We start from the raw sequence: 22,354 nt of genomic DNA, 5'->3' as shown, positions 1-22,354 counted from the left end.
TGCTTAAGGATTCATCTCAAGGAGGGAGAAACTTGAGGCCACTGTGGCTGGCCCTGATCTGGTTGCATGGGGCTTTGAGCCCCTGATGGAGCTGTGGGTGTCCATGTCTACTGCAAGGCACTTGGATCAGGTGGCTTTTGAAGGTACATTTTGTGTGTAGGAAGGGAAAGGAGAGTGGAAGAGGAATAGCACGTGCCTGAGCTTGGGGCAGCACCGACTGCTCCAATGGTGCCAAATCCCATCTGCTCCTGTAGTAATAATGCAGCAAAGTTTCCAAGTGCCTCAGTGAGAGACATCTATTCCCTGAGCCCTTCAAAAGACAAAGCTCCTTTGGTCTTCCATCACTGAGGTCACATAGGCTACAGGTATGGTTGGGGTTGGATTTGTGCCCTCTGCTCCTTCCCCCCCCCCATTGGTATGTTCTGATGATGGCATTTATTATTAATTATTTTAAGCCAAGATTCAGGCACTCGTCTGGGCACATTGTCAGACAAGGTCACACCCTGCAGAGCTTCAGATCTATTATGGGAGCATCAGGAAGCAAGCAAGGCTGCAGGGCAGGGCAGGTGGGCTCTGCAGGATCACGAGGTTGCACTGTGTTCTGAGGGACCTTGGAAGCTTGGCTGGTGTGTGAGTCTGTGCAAAGCATTGCCATGCCTATGAGAGCAACCCTCCCAGTGCTGCTGCACTGATGGTGGCAGCGTTCTGTGTCTGCAGACACAGTTCTGCGCTGCCCCTTCCAGCTGGCACTCATCCATTCAGACAAAGCAAGTGGATAAAAGCAAAGATTCTCCATACAGAGCAGGTTCTGAGGGCTCCCCAGATCCATCGCTGGTTGTTTGCAGGGAGTGCTTGGGATGGGTCCCAGCCCCGTGTACCTCCATGTCCCACACCTGGGGAGCAGCTGAAGGTGGCAATGCACCGGTCTCCATGCTGCTGGGATAAACTCAGTGCCAATGCAACAGGGACTGGAGCTGGAGAGCAGTGTATTAGATTTGTGCCCTAGGAGAGCAAGCAGAGAAGAGGAGCAGTTGTTATTAAGTGTCCCCTGTAGAATGGACTGCCTGAGAGTGAATGCACGCGGGTGATTCAATTGGAAGTAATGCTTTCAAAGCCAGGATGCATCTGTTCCCACCGACCTTAATGAAATTCTTTAGCACCCCACTATTATACTGCTTCAAGAAATAGGATTCGCTGCCCGATAAATATGAGGGAAGAAATTGATCCGGGCGGAGGAAATACGGGTGGAGCGGCAATAGGAAGAATAGCAGCTGTGCCACACCAGTGCAATGCATCCAAATGCAGCAGCACAGAGAGCTTTAAAACATGCTGAGCTGCGTTTTATCCCCGGTTAGCACGTTGTTTTTCATGTAAAGACCAGAAAATATGCACTATTCTGCATATTGCAGTCAGCAGCTGCTCCGCGTTCATCTCATGGTGTCCCACTGATGGATTGGCTCGTGGTGGGATGTCACCTATTCCCACCTGCTTTGCTGACCATGAGTATTTCACCAGGATCTATTTAGCATTGCGTACACATTTCCTACTTTGCCATACTTGTGATTTATCTTTATTGTTACCGGTTCCATAGATATATATTTATTTTTTTTTCCCCCCATTTCTTTATGCTTTTGGTGCTGTATTTTAATCTGTTTCTCTAATTTTATTACTGGCTTCGGTTCAGCAATAAAGCGAGATGGGCTGCGGGCCAAAGCTGTCTTCCTTCTCTGATTTGCCAAAGAAAATGTATTTCCATAGTCGAGTAAATTCTCAGAACCCCCACATTTCTTACACCATTTGCCTTCTACATCTTCCCCAAGGTTTTGGGCAAAAAGCATCTTGATTTTGGAGCACTGGGCTCTATCACCTGCTGCTGTGCTCCTACCCCAGCACTACTGGGCAGCTTTACCTTTACCTGGGCATAGAGCAGAGCCCATGCAGCCCACAGATCCCACTCACAGCTCCTCCCTGTCTCTGTGTGCTGCAGGAAGCTCAGCAGCAGCCACAGTGTGGGGATTTAAGAGGAGCGGTCACGGGGTCCCAACACACCTGGCTCCATTTTGCTGCTCTCCTTGTTCTGAGCAGTTCCTGGAATCTCAGGCACAGGCTGAGATTGCGGTGTTTTTAAGCCTTAATGAAAAAGGTAATTTTCCCAGGCTCCCTGCAATCTCCATCATTGGGAAGGCATTTTGTGCAATTTTCAGTACTGGCTGTAATCTTCCACCCGGAGATGATAGCGTGCTGCTGGGGGCCTTTGAACCCTACAGAGCTTTGGGCTCCAGAGGAGGGGAAGAAGTAAGTGTGGTTGTGGTAATGCCAGCTCTGCTCTGCGCACACTGTGCCGAGTAGATATGAGAGGGGTGAGTGTGCGTGAGATGGGAAGCACAAAGAACGAACCCTCCGAATGTCTTTGAAGTCTTCAGTCAGGATTTGGGAACAATTTCTGCTCCAAAAGAGCTGTGATGCACCGGATGCCCTGGGAGAGATGGGTCACCATCCCTTCAGGTGTTCAGAACCATAGGGATGTGGCACCTGGGGACATGGGCATGGGGATGGGGTGGTATCTGCAGCCATGCATGGAAGCAGGATGCCTCGGTGCCCACTGATGCCTTAGGGCTGGGGATGTGTACGTGCAGGCAGTAGGATACAAACGGGCTGTAGTGCTCAGTCGGGTGATGTTATGGATTTGAAGGAAAACAGAAAGGAAAATGTCAAAGCTGTTAAGCTTTGGAGAGCTCTCAGCAGCGTGTGGGCAGCGGGGACGCCGGGAGGTTGGTTAAAAATAGGAGCCAGAGGGAAGTGGCTCTCACAGCGGTGACGTCGGTGCTGGTGCCCCACTGGAGCACTTTGACTGCTTTTTATAGATCACAAAAAGGGGAAAAAAATACACCAGAAAGAAGCATGTGATGCCACAACGATGGGCCTGCTTGAGGAGCAAGGCTCGAAGCTCAGCTCTGTCACCTGGTTTGTGCTTGGATTGCATCTGGGTCAGTGCTCAGAGCCAGAGCAAAGCAAAGTGGGGTCTGCAGGGATGCAGAGCTGTGCTGCAAGGCTGGGGCTCTTGTTGGTGCCATTCCCCACGTGAGGGCACTGCGGATGCCAAGTGGCACTTTACACCTCTTTTGCATCTCTAGAGTGCAGATCTGCACTTGAGCACAAAGCAGGACTGCAAAGAGCAGGAGGAACGTGAGGAGCTCTGAGTGCTGAAGCGTGGTGGATGTTTGTGTTGCGAGGGCACTGTGCTCTTAAGGAGGGAGGGAGGGGGTGCTGGGCTGGGATTTAGCACGCTGTTCCAGATGAGGCCATTCCTTGCTGTGTGTAAATGGTACTCAACAATAAGGTGTGTATTTGATTGTGCCGTTTCTGCTATCTGTTCACACTTAGTCCTTTGTGTTGTACAACACTAAGTGGAAGACAGCACTGCAAGGCAGCACTATGGCTGTAGTTAGAAAGGCAGCACACAGTGCAGGTTGGTGTCTGCAGCCTCCTGGGCAGGGATGGGGCTGGGAGCAGTAGGTGCAGGATCCTTCCCTTGCTTCCTCCTCACCCTGACCAGCAATCTACAGGTATTGCTCTGTACCTCCTGCTCTATAGAATGTGCTGCCATTGCTGCATGGTGCCATCAAAGCAAAGAACCACTGGGGAGGCTGAGGGCACGCCAAGTGGCACACAGGGCAGGACAGGAATAAAGGAGCTGGGTCCAGGCGTTCAGGAATGAGATGACAATACATAAAGTGCAGGCACCTGCAAAAGCAGTGCCAAGCAGATTGGGGTGAGCAGGGCTGGCAGAGACAGCTCCTCTTATCTCCTTTTCAATTACTGCTGCAAAGTGGACTGCAAAGAGACAGCAGAAAAGTCACAGACCCCGCAGTAAGCAGCAGGAATGGGAAAAGGAATGGTAAAGGAACAAGAGTAGGGATGGGAGCAGGGCTCTGGGGTGGAAAAAGCCAGGAGGAAACGAGCACCATGGTCACAGAACAGTCGTAATGCTCACCTTATAAAAGCCACAAACCCCGTGATTTAGAGGGAGGAAAACTACTATTTGTTTCCAAATTTACAGGCTATAATCCTTGATTTAGATCCCTGTCTGCCTTCTGTATAGACTGCAGTATAATTTAGAGGACAATAAAGTCTGGGACCATAATACCATCCCTGCCATAAATCAGGCGGTGCCGCCACTCAGCGCAGGAATTATTAATCTCTGTTCCAAACGATATGCTGGCACACTGCTTGGTGTAGCTGCTTATGCAGCAAGCTGAGATAGCACTCTCCCCTTTTCCCCCCCCACATTGGTATTTTTCACTTGTGCAATGAAACACTCTCTCCTCTTACCCCAAGGGCATCTATTGCCCTGTATAAATAGGGCAGCGTTGTGCGCATGGAACACCTGATGCTGGAGCACTGCTTTGTGGCAGCACTGCACTGCTGCAGGGCGTCCCCAGGGCAATACATTGGAGGCTCTGGAGGTGCTGTGAGGAGGCTGCTCAGCACAGGATCAAGGTGATGCTGTAGTTGTGGGCTTTTCCCCTAAGAGCTGCTTGCAGCCCCTGCTTTGGATGCATGCAACGAAGCCAGGCCTGCTGCAGAGCTCCAAAGCCACTCGCCATCAGGAAAGGCACCACAGTCTGGCACGAAGCATTAAAGCCAATCTCCACGTAGTCCTCGTGACTGCTTCAGAACTGATGTTTTTTAATAAAGCACACTTTATTTGTTAGGCAAATAGCCATTTCTCTTTTGTTTTTAATTTGCAGCTCCGCCGATTAGCTGCAAACCGCCCTCGATCTGAAGCGAAGGGCTGAAAGTTACGTTTGTACTTTATGAAATATTCAGCACCCAAATTTTCCCCAGGAATGTCCCCATCTGCTGCTCGCTTTCTCTTTTTCCTGCTAATTATCAAATATATCTGAGCAGAAATAAATAATAGATACCTTTTAAAGCGGCAGAAGTAAAAATTGATGAGTGTTTGGTGTTTTGTGGCGCTGTTCCCTTTCAAGTTGTAGGAGCTCGGTGCACCCTGGGCTGCAGGAGGGCAGCAGAGCTGCATTAGCAGAGCTGTTGTGCACAGGTCCTTCTGCTGCTCCTTTGGCTTTGGTGGCTGCTCACTGGGTGCTCGGGTGCTCCCATCAATCCCAGCCCTCTGGGTACCATAGACCTCATGTTTAGCTGACTTCATGAGTCAAAGAGCTGTGTTTAGGAGCACTGCTGATGTTGGGTTCACAGAGCATCTCGCCATGGGATGCCCCCTTCTTGGTGCTCTTAACATACAGGGTGTAGGATGAAGTAGACTTAAGTATATTGAAGGTTATTTAGGTTGGAAGAGACCCTTAGGATCATCAGGCGCAACTCTCGGCTTAACATTATGAGCCCACAACTAAACCATGTCCTGAGGTACCGTAGATGTGGGTCCAGGAAGGTGTACAAAGCTCTATGTGGGGTTGTTCCAGCTCAGGAGAGATCTACCACTGAGCAGAGGAGTGGGTCTATGTGCTGAGCTGACAAAGTCCTCCTTTTGACAATAACCTTTTAGGAATCAGTGCATCCAAAACCTTCCTGAAAACAGCAGGGCTCACTCTGCTCCTCAGCTCCTGGAGAGCACAGGGACACTGTAAGCGAGCAACAATGCAATTCCTGCAGCAATTCCTGCAGCTTTCCATGCAGCTTTCCATGCTGGGAGCCCTCAGCATAGCAGCAAGACTTACATGTAGCACACTGACCCCATAATTACTCTCCATATTGTTCAATTTTCTCTCTTCTCACGTGAAGCAAATGTCTCCCTAATAGTGCAAATTGCTGTGGAAGTGTTAATGAAACACGTTGCAACTGTAAAGCAGGAAGAAATCTGTTACCATAAATTGCATTTCAATTTCCTTGTTACCAATTAGATGAGGAGTGCCAGGCGGGTCATGTTTGTGTACAGCCAGCAGCAGCAAGCATGAGGTTAACCCCAAAGGGCTGAAATCACAGGAGCAGGAGCTGTGTTGACTCTTCTTCTGGTGGGGATGCGTCAGGAAGAACTCTGCTTGTCTGTCTGTCTATGGGGACATCCCATCAGTGGATTTCTTCACCCATAGTCCTTAGGATCTCTATTCTTAACTGGAGCATCCCTTCTGGTGATGAAAAGCTTTTACCTTTGGGAAGCTTTTCTTAATCTGCAGTGTCCATCCTGCAAACATCATGCTACTCTGGTAGAAAAAGCCATAGGAAGATGCGTTACTAGATCCAAAGGTAGGCACAAACCTGCTTGGACCTCCCCTCTCTGTGCATAGGAACCTTCTGAAAAGCAAAAGCACAGATGCCATCGAAGATTAAAGATCTCCACAAATGAGGTTTGATTCATCCTTCCATCAGTCCTGGAAGAAACGCATTGAACCCCAGAGTTTGCTGTTGAGATGAAAGCTTGAGATGTGTGAAATGTGTACATTTCTGGTCCAAACCACGGGGCAGATAATTGTGCTGAAAGGAGGTATTTTGGGTTTGTCGCTCGGACAAAAAGCTCCTTTGATTTAATTTTAAAACACATTCCTGATGTAGAGATGAATGTCGGCCGTGTGGTCCAGAGACTGGGGATCCCTCCACCAGCAAAGCTTCCATGTCCCTCTGATCTTCTCCATTTGGTCACGGCAGAGATAAAAGCTTTGTCTTCTCATCCGCAGGAACATCGCATTCCTCCTCACATCTGTTTTCCCCAATTCATTCCAAACAACAATGGAATTAACATATATAATGGCAAGCAAGAATCTGGCTTGAAATGCTTGCAAAAGAAAAAAGCTTTCTGCCCAGAAGATTCAGCTCTGCCACTTTCTGTCCACTTCTCTGCTTCCTCCGAGATAGTGGCAAAGTTGGTGTCCTGCTTCAGACCAACAAGGATGAAGGCTCAGTGACATCAGGGACACAGTGAGGGCTGTTGGTGCCAAGTGATGCAAGGGTGTCATTGGGAGCAAATGTAAAGCAGCAAGGCAAAACTTGCCAGGTGGAGGTGGCATCGTGTCCTGAGCTGTGATGGAAGTTCAGTAAAACACAGACATGACTGATAGAGACTGGATGGAGACTGGAGATTTAGACTGGATGTAAGGGAGAAGTTGTTTACAATGAGGGCACTGAGGAATGGGCTGCACTGAGAAGGGTTGGTTCCCCCCCAGATCAAAGGATGGGGCTCTGAGCACTGATGGAGCTGTGGGTATCTGTGCATTGCAGGCTGTGGGCCCCCAAGCAACCCCTAAGGGTCCCTTCCAACCCAAACCATTCTCTGGTTCTATGATAAATGCAGAAAACAAGGAAAAGCTTCATCTGCATCACTTGTGGTCCACCAAATCCCATATACTCACTGTAAGCTGCCCACCCTCGCAGTGAGCACACACAGGGAGCAACCATCCCTGCACTGGTACGAGCAGCCCCAACCCATTCCTTTAAGGGTCACCCAATGAAGGGACCACGGGGCAGCAGCGTTCCCCATTACAGCACAGCCTCATGCATTATGTCTTTGTTATGCTAATGCCCCAGCGCTGCACAATTTAAATAGCACTTCCAGAAAAATTAAGTATGTTCATTGACACAGTGAAATGTTTTCACCCTCCACGTAACCTTCACAGTTTCTGTACAAAATCTATCAGTCAGTAAACTATTCATCTGCGAATGCTTACCAATTATTATGCTAATGTATTACAATACATTACAGTGAATTCTTTTTAAATGCCAGGAAATGCAGCTGTCTGGCAACCTAGCTCGCCTGTATTATGGAGCTATCAATAAACAGCGCAGCATTTGCAACTGGATTTTGACTGCTTTGTTGGAATGACGCAGAATTTTTCTTATCGCTGCGTATTGTGAAGGAATTCAAGACTCAAAGTGCTGCCACGTGTTCTCTGTGCAGGGGATGGAGTGCAGAGCTGGGGGCAGCTCAGTGTGTGTGGCTCTGCGTGCCCATTGCTGGCAGTTCATGCATCTTGAGGTGATGAAAATGCTCTTTCTGTGCTGTAAACTCCCTTGCATTTTAAGGCCCAGTGCACCCGCTGCATGCACTGCTGTGTGGCCTCACAGAATGCATGGCTTCCCCTATTTGCAATTGCATAATACTTCTAAGCATTCATTTCTTCCTTGCCATACACAGAACACAGGCAGGAGCCCACATACATTGGTGCTACAAAGCATTGCTGCTCCGTCAATGCTTCTTGCAACCCCTCCAGCCTTGCAATGAAGTTTCCTGCAGCGTGGCCAGTGTTTGGGAGTGCTGGAATTGAAAATGCAAAGAGAAAGAAGTGCAGCTGGAGGCATCCATCAGAACTTGCACGGTTCCCATATTTGTCTTCTCTCAGGAGCTAATATCCATGAATTTGGTTATTAGAGTCATAATGTTCTAATTATTTCATTTAATACTCTAATTATCCCTTGTGATTAATCCTGACCATAACAGAAATGTCTGTGAGTCTGGAAGGCATGTCCCAATAGATCTGGCAGTATGAATGTTAATTTCAGTTAACGAGGATGGTGGCTTGAGGTAAAGAAGTCAAAGAGTGTAAGGACTGCTGGCACTGAGTGCAGCCCCTGGGCCCATCTCCCATTGCATTTGGATGGATGTCATGCAGGATGCTTTGGCCCCATGGCATTTCAGTGCATATCCCAGAGCTGCCTGATCCCAATGGGTTGCCCCATTTCCTCTTGTTTTCATCTACAGAACTATGTTCAGAGTGGAAATATCTCAGGTCAGGCTGTCTGTTGGTAGACCCAAAGGCAGAGCCAGTGATGGGGATGGGAGAGCACAGAGTTGCTCTTACTCTCTGGTCTTTGGGCCCAAGGAAGACCACATCACCAAGGCCTTGGTGAATGAGTTTTGCAATGTCAGATGCACGTGGGCTGCCCTGTGCACGAGGACCTCATTACACACCTTCATGCTGTAGTTGTACCAAGGAAAATGGATGGCTGGGTCAATGGCAAAGCCCAGCATTGTGTCACTTCTTCCTTCAGAGGTACCAACACTACAGAGCTGTGCGTGCCCCCGCTCCCTTAGACAAGTGTGCATTCACATGCACACACACACGTGTCCTCCCGGCTGCACGCCCGCCTGCAGGGCTCAGCCATCTGTGCCTTTATGTGCACAGAAAGGGAACGTATGGACAAAAGGAGCACACGCTGCTGGCACAGGCTTCTTTGGTCTTCCGAGAAGGGATTTCCCCATACGACACATCTTTGAGCAGCATTGTGTTACCAACAGCTGATGGTATCTTTGCTCTGTGAGATGGGAACTGACGTCAGTGCAGGGATGGGGAAGTTTCCACCCCATTGGCACAATCCGGCCCCACTCACCCCATTCCTGCACTAAGAGCTGACCACTGCTGTGATATTCGCCAGCTCTGGGGAAGCCAAGTTCTCCTCTTCTTTCTGTCATTCAGTTATTCACTGCTCTTACTCTGCCAGTTATGGGGTTGGTGAAGGACATAACACAGCAATACCCTCATAGTGAGAGCCTTAAAAAGAAAATGCTAAGAGATGGGGGAGAAAATGGATGTGAAAACACATTGTTCACAAAACTCCTGGTGCTGCCCATGCTTGAAGGCCTGTCTATTACGACCTGTGGTCAATAACAACATTCCTCTCTATAGATCCTTAAGAAAGCATCAAGGATGGTGATGGAGAGCATGAATATAATCCTATCAGTGCCATGTCCCCTTCTGCAAAGTGTAACCTCTGCAGCAGTTTACTTTTCCATCACAAAATGAGAATCAAAGTGCAGAACCCGCGCAGAGTTCCATCCTACACGGAACAATGAGGCCATAAAACCAAACTGTAAAGTTCAATAATTTACCATAAATATCGAAAGCTCCCAAATGATTCTCTGCATTAACTGCCTATGTTTAAAATGATCTTTGCATTCACCATGTCACAGATGGCAACATCAGACAAGAGAGTCCTTGACAAAACTCGCTGTAATTATTCTTTCCACAGCTGCAGTTATTTTAATGCCTTTTCAGTTAAGCTGAAAGAGACGCACGCATTTTATAAATAAGGGCTTTTAAGCAGTTTGACAATGAAGCATTTGAAATGTACCGTGCAAGAAAAAAAAGGACACCCAAAAACTTGCAATGGGTGGCGAAACCTGGGAGAGCCGTGTGGGCACAGGGCAGGAAGGCGCTGCTCCTCCTAAGCAGTATTGAACAGACAGAGCTGAAATGATGCTGGTGCAATGGCATGAGGTCACAGCAACCCACTGTGTCAGAGCTCCACTGATCTTCAGGGAAGAAATTGCTCCTGAAATACCCAACCTGGCCCTCGCTGAGGCCATCACCTCTATCCTATAGCTACCCAGGAGCAGAGGTTGACCCCACTTGGCCACAGCTTCTCCCCCAAATCCATCTCAGGACCTGGACAAAGGGCTGCACTTATTCAAGCCTTGAGCACTCAGCAGCTCTTGTACCAACCAAAGGAGACAAACCCTCTCTTGGTGAAGTTCTCCCAGTGAGTTGCAGCTGTCCCCACCCCTTCAAGCTGTTCATTTAAAAGCAGTGGATATGCTGACAAATTGGAGCCACGACTGAAATGATGAGAGCAGCACCGGGAGGGTGCTTTCCCATTTAAAGCAAGTAAAGCAAAATAAAAGCAGGGAAGAACGGTGGGAGGTTTTTCGGAGCACGATCCCGGCCGGCTTAGACATGCAAAGAAGACATCGTGGTCTGCAATGCTGCAGCCCAGGGAGGCTCTGATTAATGGGGGTTATTGTCAGGGAGGCCTGGCTCTATGCTCAGTGCTGAAAGGCACCAACCCGCAAAGTATTCAGCGTTATACAATAACAGATTGTGTGCAGTTACCCTTAGAAAACAAATGTGCTCTCTCTTATATAAGATTATAGACCATCCATCACTGGCTGGCATTAAGTAGCACAGAACAGCAGTGTATGTAATTAGCAATACATGAAGTCCAAACATTATTTTAGAGAGGTTGGAACAGCAAAGGAGTGAGTGGATGTTGCAGTTCCCCCTTTCAATTTGGAACTTCTCCTCCCTCCACACCCAGATCCCAGAGCACTTATTTCCACCTCCAGGTGAGACAGACACGGTTTGAGAACCATCAGAGTCATCAGCCCTGCAATTAAGAGCTGTATTAAAGCACTGGAATAGATGAATACACCCCATCCTTGAAGCAATCCCCAGATTTCATAGAATCATAGGATGGCTTGGGTTGGAAGGGACCCCAAGGTTTGCAAGGGGCTTTTCCTCCTTCAGACATTACAGGGCTTGGGATTTTCCTATTTGTGAGTGGCAGAGCAGTCCTTTGGTGAGAGGGGCTCTCCCTGTGCCCATGACCAGGGCAGAGCACTGCATGGACCCAAGCAAGAGCTGGTCACTGGGAGCCTTCTCTTTGCTAATTACGCATCTCAAGTAGGCTATAATATCGGGCTGTATAATTGGGATGTAATAGCACAGACTATTGTACATCAGTTAAATACCAAGGGATTCTTAAGAGTATGTTTTCAGGCTTTCCAGTCCCATATTGAGTAAACAGTTGTTAGATTTCAATAAATAACTTTAAAAATAAATAAGCAGTTGAGTGTATTTAGGATACGTGCTTTTTTTCCCCTCCAAACAAATCAAATGAGAGAGTCTCAGGCTGCAGACTGTGCTGTTCAGTAGGGCTGTGCCTGCTCTGCCTCTTTGCTCTGCTTCAGACCACCATCACTGTCTCTCTCAGCTCTTTCCATGTCCATACCCACACTTGAAAGCCCTCCCCATTACTGCAGCCCAGGGCAGCATGGGGTAGGCTTAGCCCTGTTTGGCAAGTACAGAATGGAAGCGTGGAAGAGCAAAGTCATTTGTTCAAAGCCAGGCAGGGAGTCTGATATGGGGCAGAATGGGAGCCAGCAAAAGATCAAAAAATACCTCTCTCAAAATAAGGCTTTGAAAGTCTGTAAAGGAAGCACGGCTCTAACAAATTGCCGTCTTACAATCCCAAATGCAGTCAGTCCTGTGCTGATGTGTGGCTGACATTGTAATGTCTGATGAACGTTCTGGTGGCTGTTGCTCATATCTGGGGTGCAACAGAAGGGAAGGACATGCAATGGGGTTACTGGGACCCCCTGCCTCCACCTGAAGGGTTTGGAGCAGCACACCAAAACCAGCAGGTGTAGCCAGCCCAGTAACCATGGAGATAGGTAATTCAGGACTGGCTTCACCTTCCTGTTAAGATTGATCTTGAGCCTCCTGTAGCTTTCTCAGTGCTGCTACGAGGAGCTCACCTGTGAAGCAGTGGATGGGTGCTGGGATGCATGCATGGTGCTGGGAGCACCCTTGGGGACTGGATTAGCTCCAGAGATGCCACCACCCATCCTCCTGCCCTTCTCCTTGGATCAATGACCCCTAAGGGTCCAACACAGGTCAAGGGAATCCTCCTGGCTTTGTATTCCCCAATGGACGGTGCCCATCTGTGCCAGGCGGGTGCCACCGTGCATGATGCTGATCCTGCATCCATCCCTTCTCTTGGGGTTGTTGCTCTGAGCAGACAAGGTGCTGACTGCACAGGGAGTCTTAGCAGCATCTTTCTTCTGAATGGGATTCGGAACGCGTTGTACATCCAGAATTCATTTCCACTGCTCTGCATTGTCGAACCCGAAGCGCTAATTAAGAAACCAAGAAATTGGGAATCTCCAACCAAATACACTGTGAAATTAATGAGGACCTACTGAAGAACATAAATAATCCGTGCTCCCCATTAGAGGCCGTTAGCACCATTAAAGCAATGCTGAGGAAAAACAGCAATGCACCGCCAGCCAATCCCCTTTGAAATCCATCACTGTCAGTGCCTCCATTCTGCCGACTGAAATCAGTGGTTAACCCCAGAACATCCCGACTATTTAGAAGTAATTACTGTAGCTATAAATCAAAAGCAGTGGCTAAACTGGTCACGGAAACGTATATATGAACATTAGAGTGAAGTATCACGGTCACACAGGAAAAATCATTGGTTCCCTATTGTGTTTCCATGTCATTTTCTAGCAATGAAATGCAAAAATGCATTTTGTTTTGCGGGGATCATAAATAATCCTGGGATAAGAATTCTTTGCAGGACTCCCAGATCTAGTCCCTCAATGGCGAGGTTTATTGCTCCGCTTTCTCTGTGCTTTCTCTCAAACTGCAGCTGTCAGAACAATTTACGAATAATGGTCCTGTTGGTGTAAACTTCCATATTTCATAGCAAAATGGGTTTTCCCACGGACTCACAAGGCACATATTGGCATGTGAGCACGCAGGGTGACCTCAGTGATGCAGCCTAGACCCACATATGGCACTGCTGGGAGATGTGGTTGTGTGCTCATCATCCCCCTCAGAACTCAGAGCTGGGTCCCAACCAGTGCTGTGCATGAATGGGAGCTGGGGGTGGGTGGGGGGTGTTGGATCCAAGCAGGAATATGGAAAGAGAGAAAGGGAATGGAAGTTAATCAGGTGAGAATCGCCTCCAAAAAGTATGAAAATTAAATGCAGGTTCATAATGTAACCATAATGACATGCAAATCAGGTTGGGTTGCAGATTTTAGTCTGCCTTTGCTCTCCTCTTAATTGGAAGAGATGGATCCAACAACTCAAATGGCCACACATGATTTTCCTCAAGTCACTGCTGCTGTGTTAATGTGTGAAGAAATGAAGTCAATGGAAGGTAGATGAGTGTATGTATGTGCAGAACCACTCCTGTCTGCTGAAACACATCGCTGCAGGTAGAAGAGCAGAGGGTTGTTTCTATTTGATGTTTTTATTTATGACTTCTGTGCTAATTGAAGGTGCTGCTGTGTGAAGTTGGGCTGTTTGTGAATGTGAAATGATGGCAGCTCCATCCGAGACGGTGCAGCTCGCTTTGTGAACAACTCTTTCCATGCGATGCAGGTGAATAGGAAAAGAAATTTAAGAGCCCATTTCCATTCAAACACGATGAGCCAAACCCTGGAGCTGAGTGCCCAAGGACTCACTTTGAATCTCTTCAAAGTAAAGACGACAAAAACTGATCTAGCAGAAATAAAAATTCCTAAGAAGGAAAGTGCGTAAAATGGGGAAGAAAATGGTTTTCTTTCCCTGTAAATGAAGGGTGAGTCTTTAAGAATTTATAGACCAGAAATTGAAATGAAGAAGTTCCTTTTTACGGGCCCCGGTTCTGGCTTAGAGCTGTAGCAGCGTTGCTCTGGATGGAGTGGAGGCACATGGAGGTGGATCAGACCCGGAGGGGTCACGGTGCTTCTGTCCTCATGAGCTCACAGAGCAAATGAGATTTCGATGGCTTTTTGTCTTCAGCTCTGCTTGCAGTTATGAACTCTGCATTCTGAGTATTCCAACCTGAGCAAGTTTCATAGATTCTCTATTGAAATATCCAATCCAGTGCTGTGCCGTGGGGTTTATCCCAGCACAGATCACTGCTTGAATGCCCAGAGCTCTGCACCCGGCTCAGCTCAGAGCAGGGTCACAGCAGCCAGCACCCAGCTCACCCCACATATCTGTGAGCAGCAGTCTGGCTAATTGGGATTCCTTCTGCTTCTTCCCACGGTTCATTCTCTGGATGAACCCTTTCTGATTCACAGAGGGCAACAAAGCAATCCTTGTATGCAAGTCCTTGAGCTGGGCAAGCCCGACGTGCCCCGTCAGCACCGGGAGCTGCAGCATCCTTCAGGGTGAACCAGCACGGGCTGGGATGTGTGCCAGGTCAGGAGCACCATTAGGAACAATTGAGCTGCCTGTAATGCAAAGCAGAGCCAGAGAGTGGGGCAGGAGTGACCCGGAGCATGATTTGCAGTGAATGTCTTTTTACCTCATAAATAGGAGAGACACTTTGGGATGATTATCCACCCAGATTTATCTCTGCAGCTCCTTGTGTATCCTTCTGCGCTTAAAAATGTCTCACTGCCCTTTGCATTATTGCATTGCCCTTTACATTCATACTGCATAAACCTCTCAAGCACCGTAAAACTTACAAGGTGTAATATAATGCTGTGATTTTCTTTTACACGCCATAAACAAAAGTCACTGGGAAAGGAAGATGGCAAGGCAGACTTTATTTGGTCTGACAACGATACGGTGCGATTCGGGGTGAAAATATATACACAAGTCCACATCATACACTCTTGCACACTTAAAATCATGAGCTGGATTGATTATCCGCCGCTGATGGATTGTTTCAATGTATGAAATGGATTATTCCATAGATCACCAGCTGTGCTAGGAATGCAGTGTTAGGAAAGGAAGAGAAAACATGATAGATCTGTCTCGTGCAGGTGAATGGAAAGGTGAGCAGGGAGAACCTGGGGTGGTGGGGTATCCCCAGGAGGACCCTTAGGGTCATAGGGTCAGAGAACCCTGAGCTGGGAGGGACTGCAGGGAGCATGGAGCCCACAGCATGGAGCAGAGCACCCCTGTTAAGCTGTTATGGGGTTGGAATGAGATGATCATTGAGGTCCCTTCCAACACAAGCCATTCTATGATATGATGTAAGAATGCAAGCCAGGCATTGGGTGCAGCTCCCAGTGCTGCAGCTCTGCCCACCCCATCTCTGGGTCCTGTGCTCAGCACCCACTGCTTCATCCATAGCAAACCTGTGCTGTGCTGGGGTTACCTGAGCTGTGCTCAGCCACCTGCAGAGGGTTTGATCTGGGATCGCTGCTGTTGGAATCACTGACATCTGATTGCTCTGCATTCACTGCAAAACCAACCACCCAGTCTAACACTTCAGTCCCAATAGACAGTCATAACTCAGCTAAATTTGTGGGTTATACCAGATTTTATTTACTGTTTCATCCTGGGAGATAAGGAGGAGATGACAGCCATCTATTCATTAAAGCAAAGCCGCCCACAGCTCTCACTGGTTTCTCACCATCCACAGCCATCTTTAATGCAATTTGGGTTTTGCAGCACTGTCACTGTTGGTTTAGGAATGCAGATGTCCCCACACACCTGGGGGGCTCAGAGCCCTGCCCTGCTCACCTCAAAGTCCTCCTTTGCAATCAGATATCGTTACCAGCTAATGCTGGTATCATTAGCTGGTAACAATGAGCATCCAGTGGCTGATGTGAGGCAGGCAGTGGCCTTTTCCCATTTCCTATTGGACACCTGAAGCACCGTAATGGTCTGAACTGCTGCACTGGCACCAGCAAATGCTCCTGAAGCTGCTGTTTGCAGATGGGAAGAATGAAAGGCTCATTTCTATCCATCACCTTCACACTCCTTTGTAATGCTCTCTATATCAGCTCTGCATGCCCCGTACTGAGCTCCCTAGTGCCCACTTCCCAGCAATGAGCAAAGTGCAAATGCAAGAATTCATCTGAACACTTCTGGAATTTAAAGGCTTTGTTTTGTTCCCTCGGTGCTGGCTGGTCTAATGTGTATGCTTAAAGATTTCCTAAACGGGGATGCTTTTCTGACTCTGGAGCTCATTGGTTTTTATATGGCAAAACTGAGAGCAATGCTGTGGATTGAGTCCTGCGTGGCTCTGGGAAGCGATGTCTGCATCAGAGCTGGGTGCTGCTGGTTATCTCCATAGCAGAGAGGTCTCATCCATGGCTGTGTGATGCTCAGTGCTCACTGCAGATGCAGTACATGAAGGGAAGCTCCTTCCAGTGGGATGGAGCTGTTCTTTGGGAGCAAAGCCCCACTCTGCGAGCTGTTGCTTCTAGTAATGGTCTGAGCCTATTTGGGGCTTTATTATGAGTGCTAAAAACAAGCACATTAACTGCTTTTATTGGTAGTGAACATCAGTAGTGGTGCACAGCCCCACCACGCTACATCCATCTGAAATGAGGCAGTCCTGCCTCACCACCCCCTTTTCAAGGGCATGGAAGCCGTGGTGCTCAGTGGCACATTGTCCCACTGCCAACAGCAGCACCTGCACAGCCCTCACTGCAGCCCTCACTGCACCCACCCTCTTCAGCCTTCACCTCTCTGTGCTCTCTGTGTGCTCTGCCTTCCCCAGAACCTTCAGAACATGCAAAGGGAGAGGAAAACAATCTAGACGGCATCGCATTAATCCTATAACCAAAAAAGAGGGAATAAAGATTGCGCCGCAAAACAGGCTCAGAAACGCTCTACGTTGGATTAGGAGGCTTTAACACGGGCTGCAGACAGATGCGCAGCACTGGGTTTGGTTGGAGCTTCGTCCTCACAAAGCACTCCGGTAGCAGCTCCTTGGGATGCACTGCCCCGTGTAGCACTGCAGCAGCACTGGGTGGGGGGAGGAGGTGGCCAGAGCTGCTGCTTCACCCCCAGCAGTGGGAGATGGCGAGGAACCAGTGCCCTCTGCTGCTGCGGGGCCGGGTGGGAGCACTGCTGCATCCCAGCAGCATCACAGGGCGTGCAGGTTTTGCTTTTGGTATCGTTCCGTGCACAACTGCATCTTGAAGGCTTTAGGAAAATCTTTTCCTTGCATCAGCCTCCATTTGCTCTCACTAAGAAGAGCATCCAGAAGGTAGCAGAGGTAGATTTGCACCCGCTGGTGGTAGAGCAGAATTGTGGCTGCAATGCGTGGTGAGCGTGCAGCTCTATGGCACAACCACAGCGCAGAGCTGGGCTGCAGTGGTGCAGGGAAGCTCCTCCATGAGACCCTTCTGTGAACACAGACCCAGGCCATGCATTGCCCCACTGAGGTCCCACTCACTGCTGTGACTTTGGGCACTGTGCAGCTCTATTCATCCCATGTCACCCCATGACGGAGCAGGGTCGATTACTTTCTTTTTCTCCTTCCTTTTGATTGCGTTTTATTTTACTCCGTGCGGTTTGATCTTAATTTCCCACCCCGTGCTCCCACGAGGATGCCGAGATCAAACAATTAGGCTATTCCGCCAGAAAGAGGTAAAACATTGTTATTCAAATGTATTCCGAATTCATTTACCACCAGTTTACAGCACCGGGATGCTCTGCGTGATGGCACAGAGCATCTCCTGACCCACAACACCTCCCTGTGCAGTGCAGAGCTCAAGCAGTGGCTGTACAGCCATGCAAATGCAGGTGGGGTTGCAGGAGGGACATCCACGAAGGTGATCACAAAGCCTTATAGTGACAGCAGGCAGCGTGCAGCAGCAGAGCCTCAAAGCAACACAGCCTGGAGGGGGGGGTCCCTGTGCAGTGCTGAGCCCAGGAGCTCTGTGTGCCCCCCAGGTCTGAGTTCCCCATAACGCTGCCTTATTTCTAATGGCAACTTCTCCTGCAATGTGTGTGGGAAGGTGATTGCAGAATTAAATTCCAGGCGGGCGTAATGAGGCTCCAAAAAGCCAATCACACAAAAGGAGGGTAATTATCCACGGAATTTGTTGTCTGTGTATTTATACAAAATAATCAATGCTTTTTTTGGGGTGTTTTTTTTTCCTTCTTTTTTTCCCTCCTTCTGCACTGATTCTGATTGTCTGTTCTGCACAGCATGCAGTCGCTGTGCAGCCCTTCCCCTGGTGCACACAGCCCTGAGGAATGGAGCCCACGTTCCCAAAGCATCACCATCCCCACCCATCCCATAGGCACTGCTGCTGCATGCACCACAGGGCTCTCTCATCCCAGAGTAAAAATATATATATAGATAGATATAAGAAAACACAAAACCAGGAGTAGAGCCAAGAGCCAATGGTGCGGGTGGTTGCTTCTAAAACCAGAGAGAAAAATGCAATGTGTCCACAAAGAAAAGGGCAGGGAATGGGGTAGGGGTGGCTCTACCATTGCAATGCTGCAGCCGCTGCCGTCCCCATGCAGGGCTGTGCTGCAGATGGGAGCAGCCACCAGCAATGCGAGCAGCAGGGCCGTGCCGAGTGCTCCTGCGCTGCAGCTTGCACCATCTCCTATTCATCTCAGCCAGTACGTCTTGCTAATGGGCCACCCTTTGGCACAGTCATCCCGAGTGGATCCTGATGATGCTTTGGGAATGGGCTCTGTTGCCTCATACAGAGCCAGTGCCAACCCAGCCCTGCCATCTCCAAGGGAAGCATTGCATTCCCAGCCTTGGCCACCCATCCCTGCACTGGGACAACCCATTGCCACAGCAGCACCCAGAACACATGGCTGGGCTGTTTTCTGCTGCGGCGTTTTCAAATATTTATCATTGCATCATAATTAAACAGCTGCTGGGGAAGCTTCAGATCCCAGCTCTTACCTATTAACAACAGAACCCGGCGATCGGCTTCCTTTGTACGTGTATTTGTGTAGATTATGTTTAGATGTGTGGATTAAATATTTATATTTCACATGTGAGAGCAGGAGAGCTTTTAGCTCTTCTTTTTCCTTTCCTGGATATCTCCTAGAAAGAAACCAAAGCCCTGCTGTATTTAATTGTCAGCTTTGTGGGCAAACAGGGGAGCTTAGCGAAAGTTACCTGTTTTCTCCGCTTTCATATTCGGTTTTAAAACAATACTTATGTAAGCATTCTCCAGTTCTTGGCATCGCCTAATAATTAATATAATTACTTGAAAGCCAGAGCAGCTCTGCATAAATGAATGCAGGGGTGGGGTGGGGGGGAGAAGCCACAGTTTCCCAAGCTAAAGAGGCCGGAATGATTCCAGTTGTAGCTGAGAGCACAGGTGAATGCGGATCTTCCTGCAGCCCCATTACAGCTCCTTTCTGACCCTTCTGTTCCTATTTTAGTAGAGGAGGGAGGGCTGAGCGAGGGGCTGAGCTGGCTGGAGGTAATGGAGCAGCAATGGGGCTGTATGGGGCTGTATGGGTCTTTATGGGGGTGCACAGAGCTCTGCACGGTTGGTGTTGCTCCTGGGGCAGCCTCAGTGCTGGCATTGCTCCTCTCGGTGCCTGCGGTGAGGAGGAGCAGAGCCACAACCCAACCATCGCATTTCGGGAAAGGCTGGCACAGTTTCCCTGCTGGAATCTCTCGGATCCCTTTGTGTGATTGCTTTGAGCCCTGCCTAGAAAATCCGACGGAGCTGAACGCTGCCCCTGGGATGCTCCTGTCTCCAAACACCCCCCATGAGCAGCACTGATGCTCTTGGGGTAGCTCCCATCCGCCTTTCCCATCACAGCTTGGGGTGCTGCAGCACACACAGGACACATCTACATGGCTCATAGGAGAGCAGTGTGTGCCCTGCAGGACTCGAGCCCCGGTCCATGTCAGGTCCATACACTCACGCAGCCCTTCTGGAGGTGGCAATCATTCAGCTGCCCTTCAGGTCTGGCATTTTTGTCTTTCTGCCTTTCCCATGGCTGCTGCGCATTCGGATCAGCATAAACAAGTCCCGTTGTTATGGGTGTTTTTTTACACAAAAAAATATCCACAAATCTATTCATTTTTCACTGGTTTCTCCTTCTTGGACCCCGTGCAGGCACTAACCCTGTCCTGACCGCTGTTATCAGCGCACAGTAAATCCCTGCGGATGTGAACTGATGGCCAAGTGCATGGGATGTAGCAGGGAATCAGAGACTTTCTTTACACGACACACTTCTGCATCTAGTTTAATTAGAGAAAGAAAGATCATAGCCCCTTTCCCAAGCTGTTATCTGTGCAATTACTTTATGTAACATCATTAAAAATTAATTTTCCCCAGGACCTCAGCTATTTAATGAATAACACCCGGCCCCCCGCAGCGCCGTAGCACCTGCAGGCTGCGGGCTCAGCACAGCTCCCGGCACTGCCTGCCCTACACAGCCCCATGGCAGCACCCCGTGCCCATCCTGAGCCGAGGGCTGCTCCTGGCCGGGCTCAGAGCACCTCCGAACAACGCTGCTCCTGCAGCAGGATCACAACTCAGCTCACAGCCACACTGCACCGGCACGGCATCCCCCTTCTGGGGCACAGCGTCCCCTTCTCCAGAGCACAAAATCCTCTTATCAGTGGTGCAGAATCCCCTTTTTCTTGGGGCACGGCAGCCCACTCTTGAGGCACAGCATCCTCCTCTTCGGGGCACAACATTTCCCCCTTCAAAAGCACAACATCCCCTTCTCCAGGAACAGAACCTTTACCCGTTCTGGGGCACGGCATCTCCTTCTTTGGGGTACAGCATCTCCCCCTTTGAAAGCACAGCATCCCTTTATCCCGCGGGCACAGCACACCGCTCTCCAAAGCAAAGCATCCCCCTCTCCGGAGCGCAGCATCCCTTCTCGCACCGGGCACCACGAAGCTCCTCGTACCATTCTTATCATCCCCCTTCCGTTCCAGCGCCTTGCCCATCTCCCCCTGACACCGCACAGCCCCGCACCGCTCCGGTCTCCCTCCAGGCACCGTCCAAAGACGCCCCGGTTCCAAACCCGCTCCTCGCATCCCGTCCCCGTGCGGGGCAGCGCATCGTACCCCCCCATCGCCGCACTCCGCTCACCTATCCGGATGACATGCGGCATCCCATGCGAGCAGTGTCCCCAGAAGCCGCCGAGCAGGAGAGCCGCGCAGTATTCCCAGAGCAAGCCGCGGAGCGCCGGCCACGGCTGGGTCATCGTCGGGCAGGGCTCGGGGCCGCGGCCCTACGGCCCCAGGGGCAGCGGGGCGGGGGGCTGCGGCCCGGGGCTCAGCCGGAGCGGCCGCCCATGGCACATCGTAGTGCTCGCGTCGTTCCGAGCCGAGCCGTGCCGAGCTGTGCCCAGCCGAACCGTGAGGATCCAAAGCGAACCGTGCCGTGTCGAGCCGTGCCGAACCGGGCGGCACCTGCGGAGCCGGGCTGTCGGTGCGCCCGCAGGAGCGGCTCTGTCCCCTCCTACCACTGATGCGCTCGGCTCGCACAAAGCCCCGGAGTGGAGCGTGCACACACGCACACGCACACACTCACACACCCGCTCTCACACCCGCACCGACACGCTCACCCCGGGGGGCTGCGGGAACGGCCCGCCCCGACGGCTGCTTCTCTCCCTGACCCCCGTTGTCCCGCTGTCCTCAGTGTCCCTGCTGTGTCCCTGCTGTGTCCCCGTGTGGCAGGGATGCTGGCACCCTATAGCCCCCGAGCGGTGTCCCAGGTGTCTCCGATGCTCGTAGAGGTGCCCAGAGCTCTTGGGAATCTCCCTATGTCCCCAACGGCCCCTCTGTGCTGGGGATGATGGTGTTCCCTCTATTCCCAGAGCTCCTGACGGTGCCACTGTCCCTGAAGCTCCGCACTGTCCCCCGTGTCCCCCAGAGCTCCCAGAAATCCCCCCATCCCCTCTGTCTCCGGGGATACCCAGGGTTCCCTCTGTCCCCTATATCCCCGGAGGTCCCCACTGTCCCCTGTGTCCCCACCGGGCTCGGGGCAGCACACAGCAGCACGGTTGGGTTTGGGTTCGGGCTGGGGCTGGGTTTCATTTCGGTGCCACCACTGAGAGCCCCGAGATGGGGGAGCGGAACGACTGCGGTGACAGAGACGGAGAGCCGGGGGAGGAGGCAGCGTTGCCAACCGGCGGTTCTCGGCGAGGGCGAATTTATTTTTTTCTCATTTAAATAATTCGATCTA

General features: G+C 50.2%; 1 protein-coding gene across 1 annotated transcript in view; it reads right to left on the bottom strand.

Annotated features, from left to right (window-relative positions):
* Positions 1-21,766, bottom strand: part of GRIK3 (glutamate ionotropic receptor kainate type subunit 3) — a 65,356-nt gene extending 43,590 nt beyond the window's left edge. Inside the window, exon 1 of the mRNA XM_015883756.3 lies at positions 21,257-21,766. Within this exon, the coding sequence (XP_015739242.2) occupies positions 21,257-21,371 (115 nt within the window). The 5' untranslated portion in view covers positions 21,372-21,766. The remainder of the gene's footprint in view (positions 1-21,256) is intronic.
* Positions 21,767-22,354: the final 588 nt, after the last annotated feature.

The sequence above is a fragment of the Coturnix japonica genome, chromosome 17, assembly GCF_054131305.1.
Source record: "Coturnix japonica strain WE chromosome 17, WE-NBRP24, whole genome shotgun sequence".
Classification (NCBI taxonomy): Eukaryota; Metazoa; Chordata; class Aves; order Galliformes; family Phasianidae; genus Coturnix; species Coturnix japonica.
The sequence above is the reverse complement of the archived record's forward strand: the minus strand, read 5'-3'. Positions and strand labels throughout refer to the sequence as shown.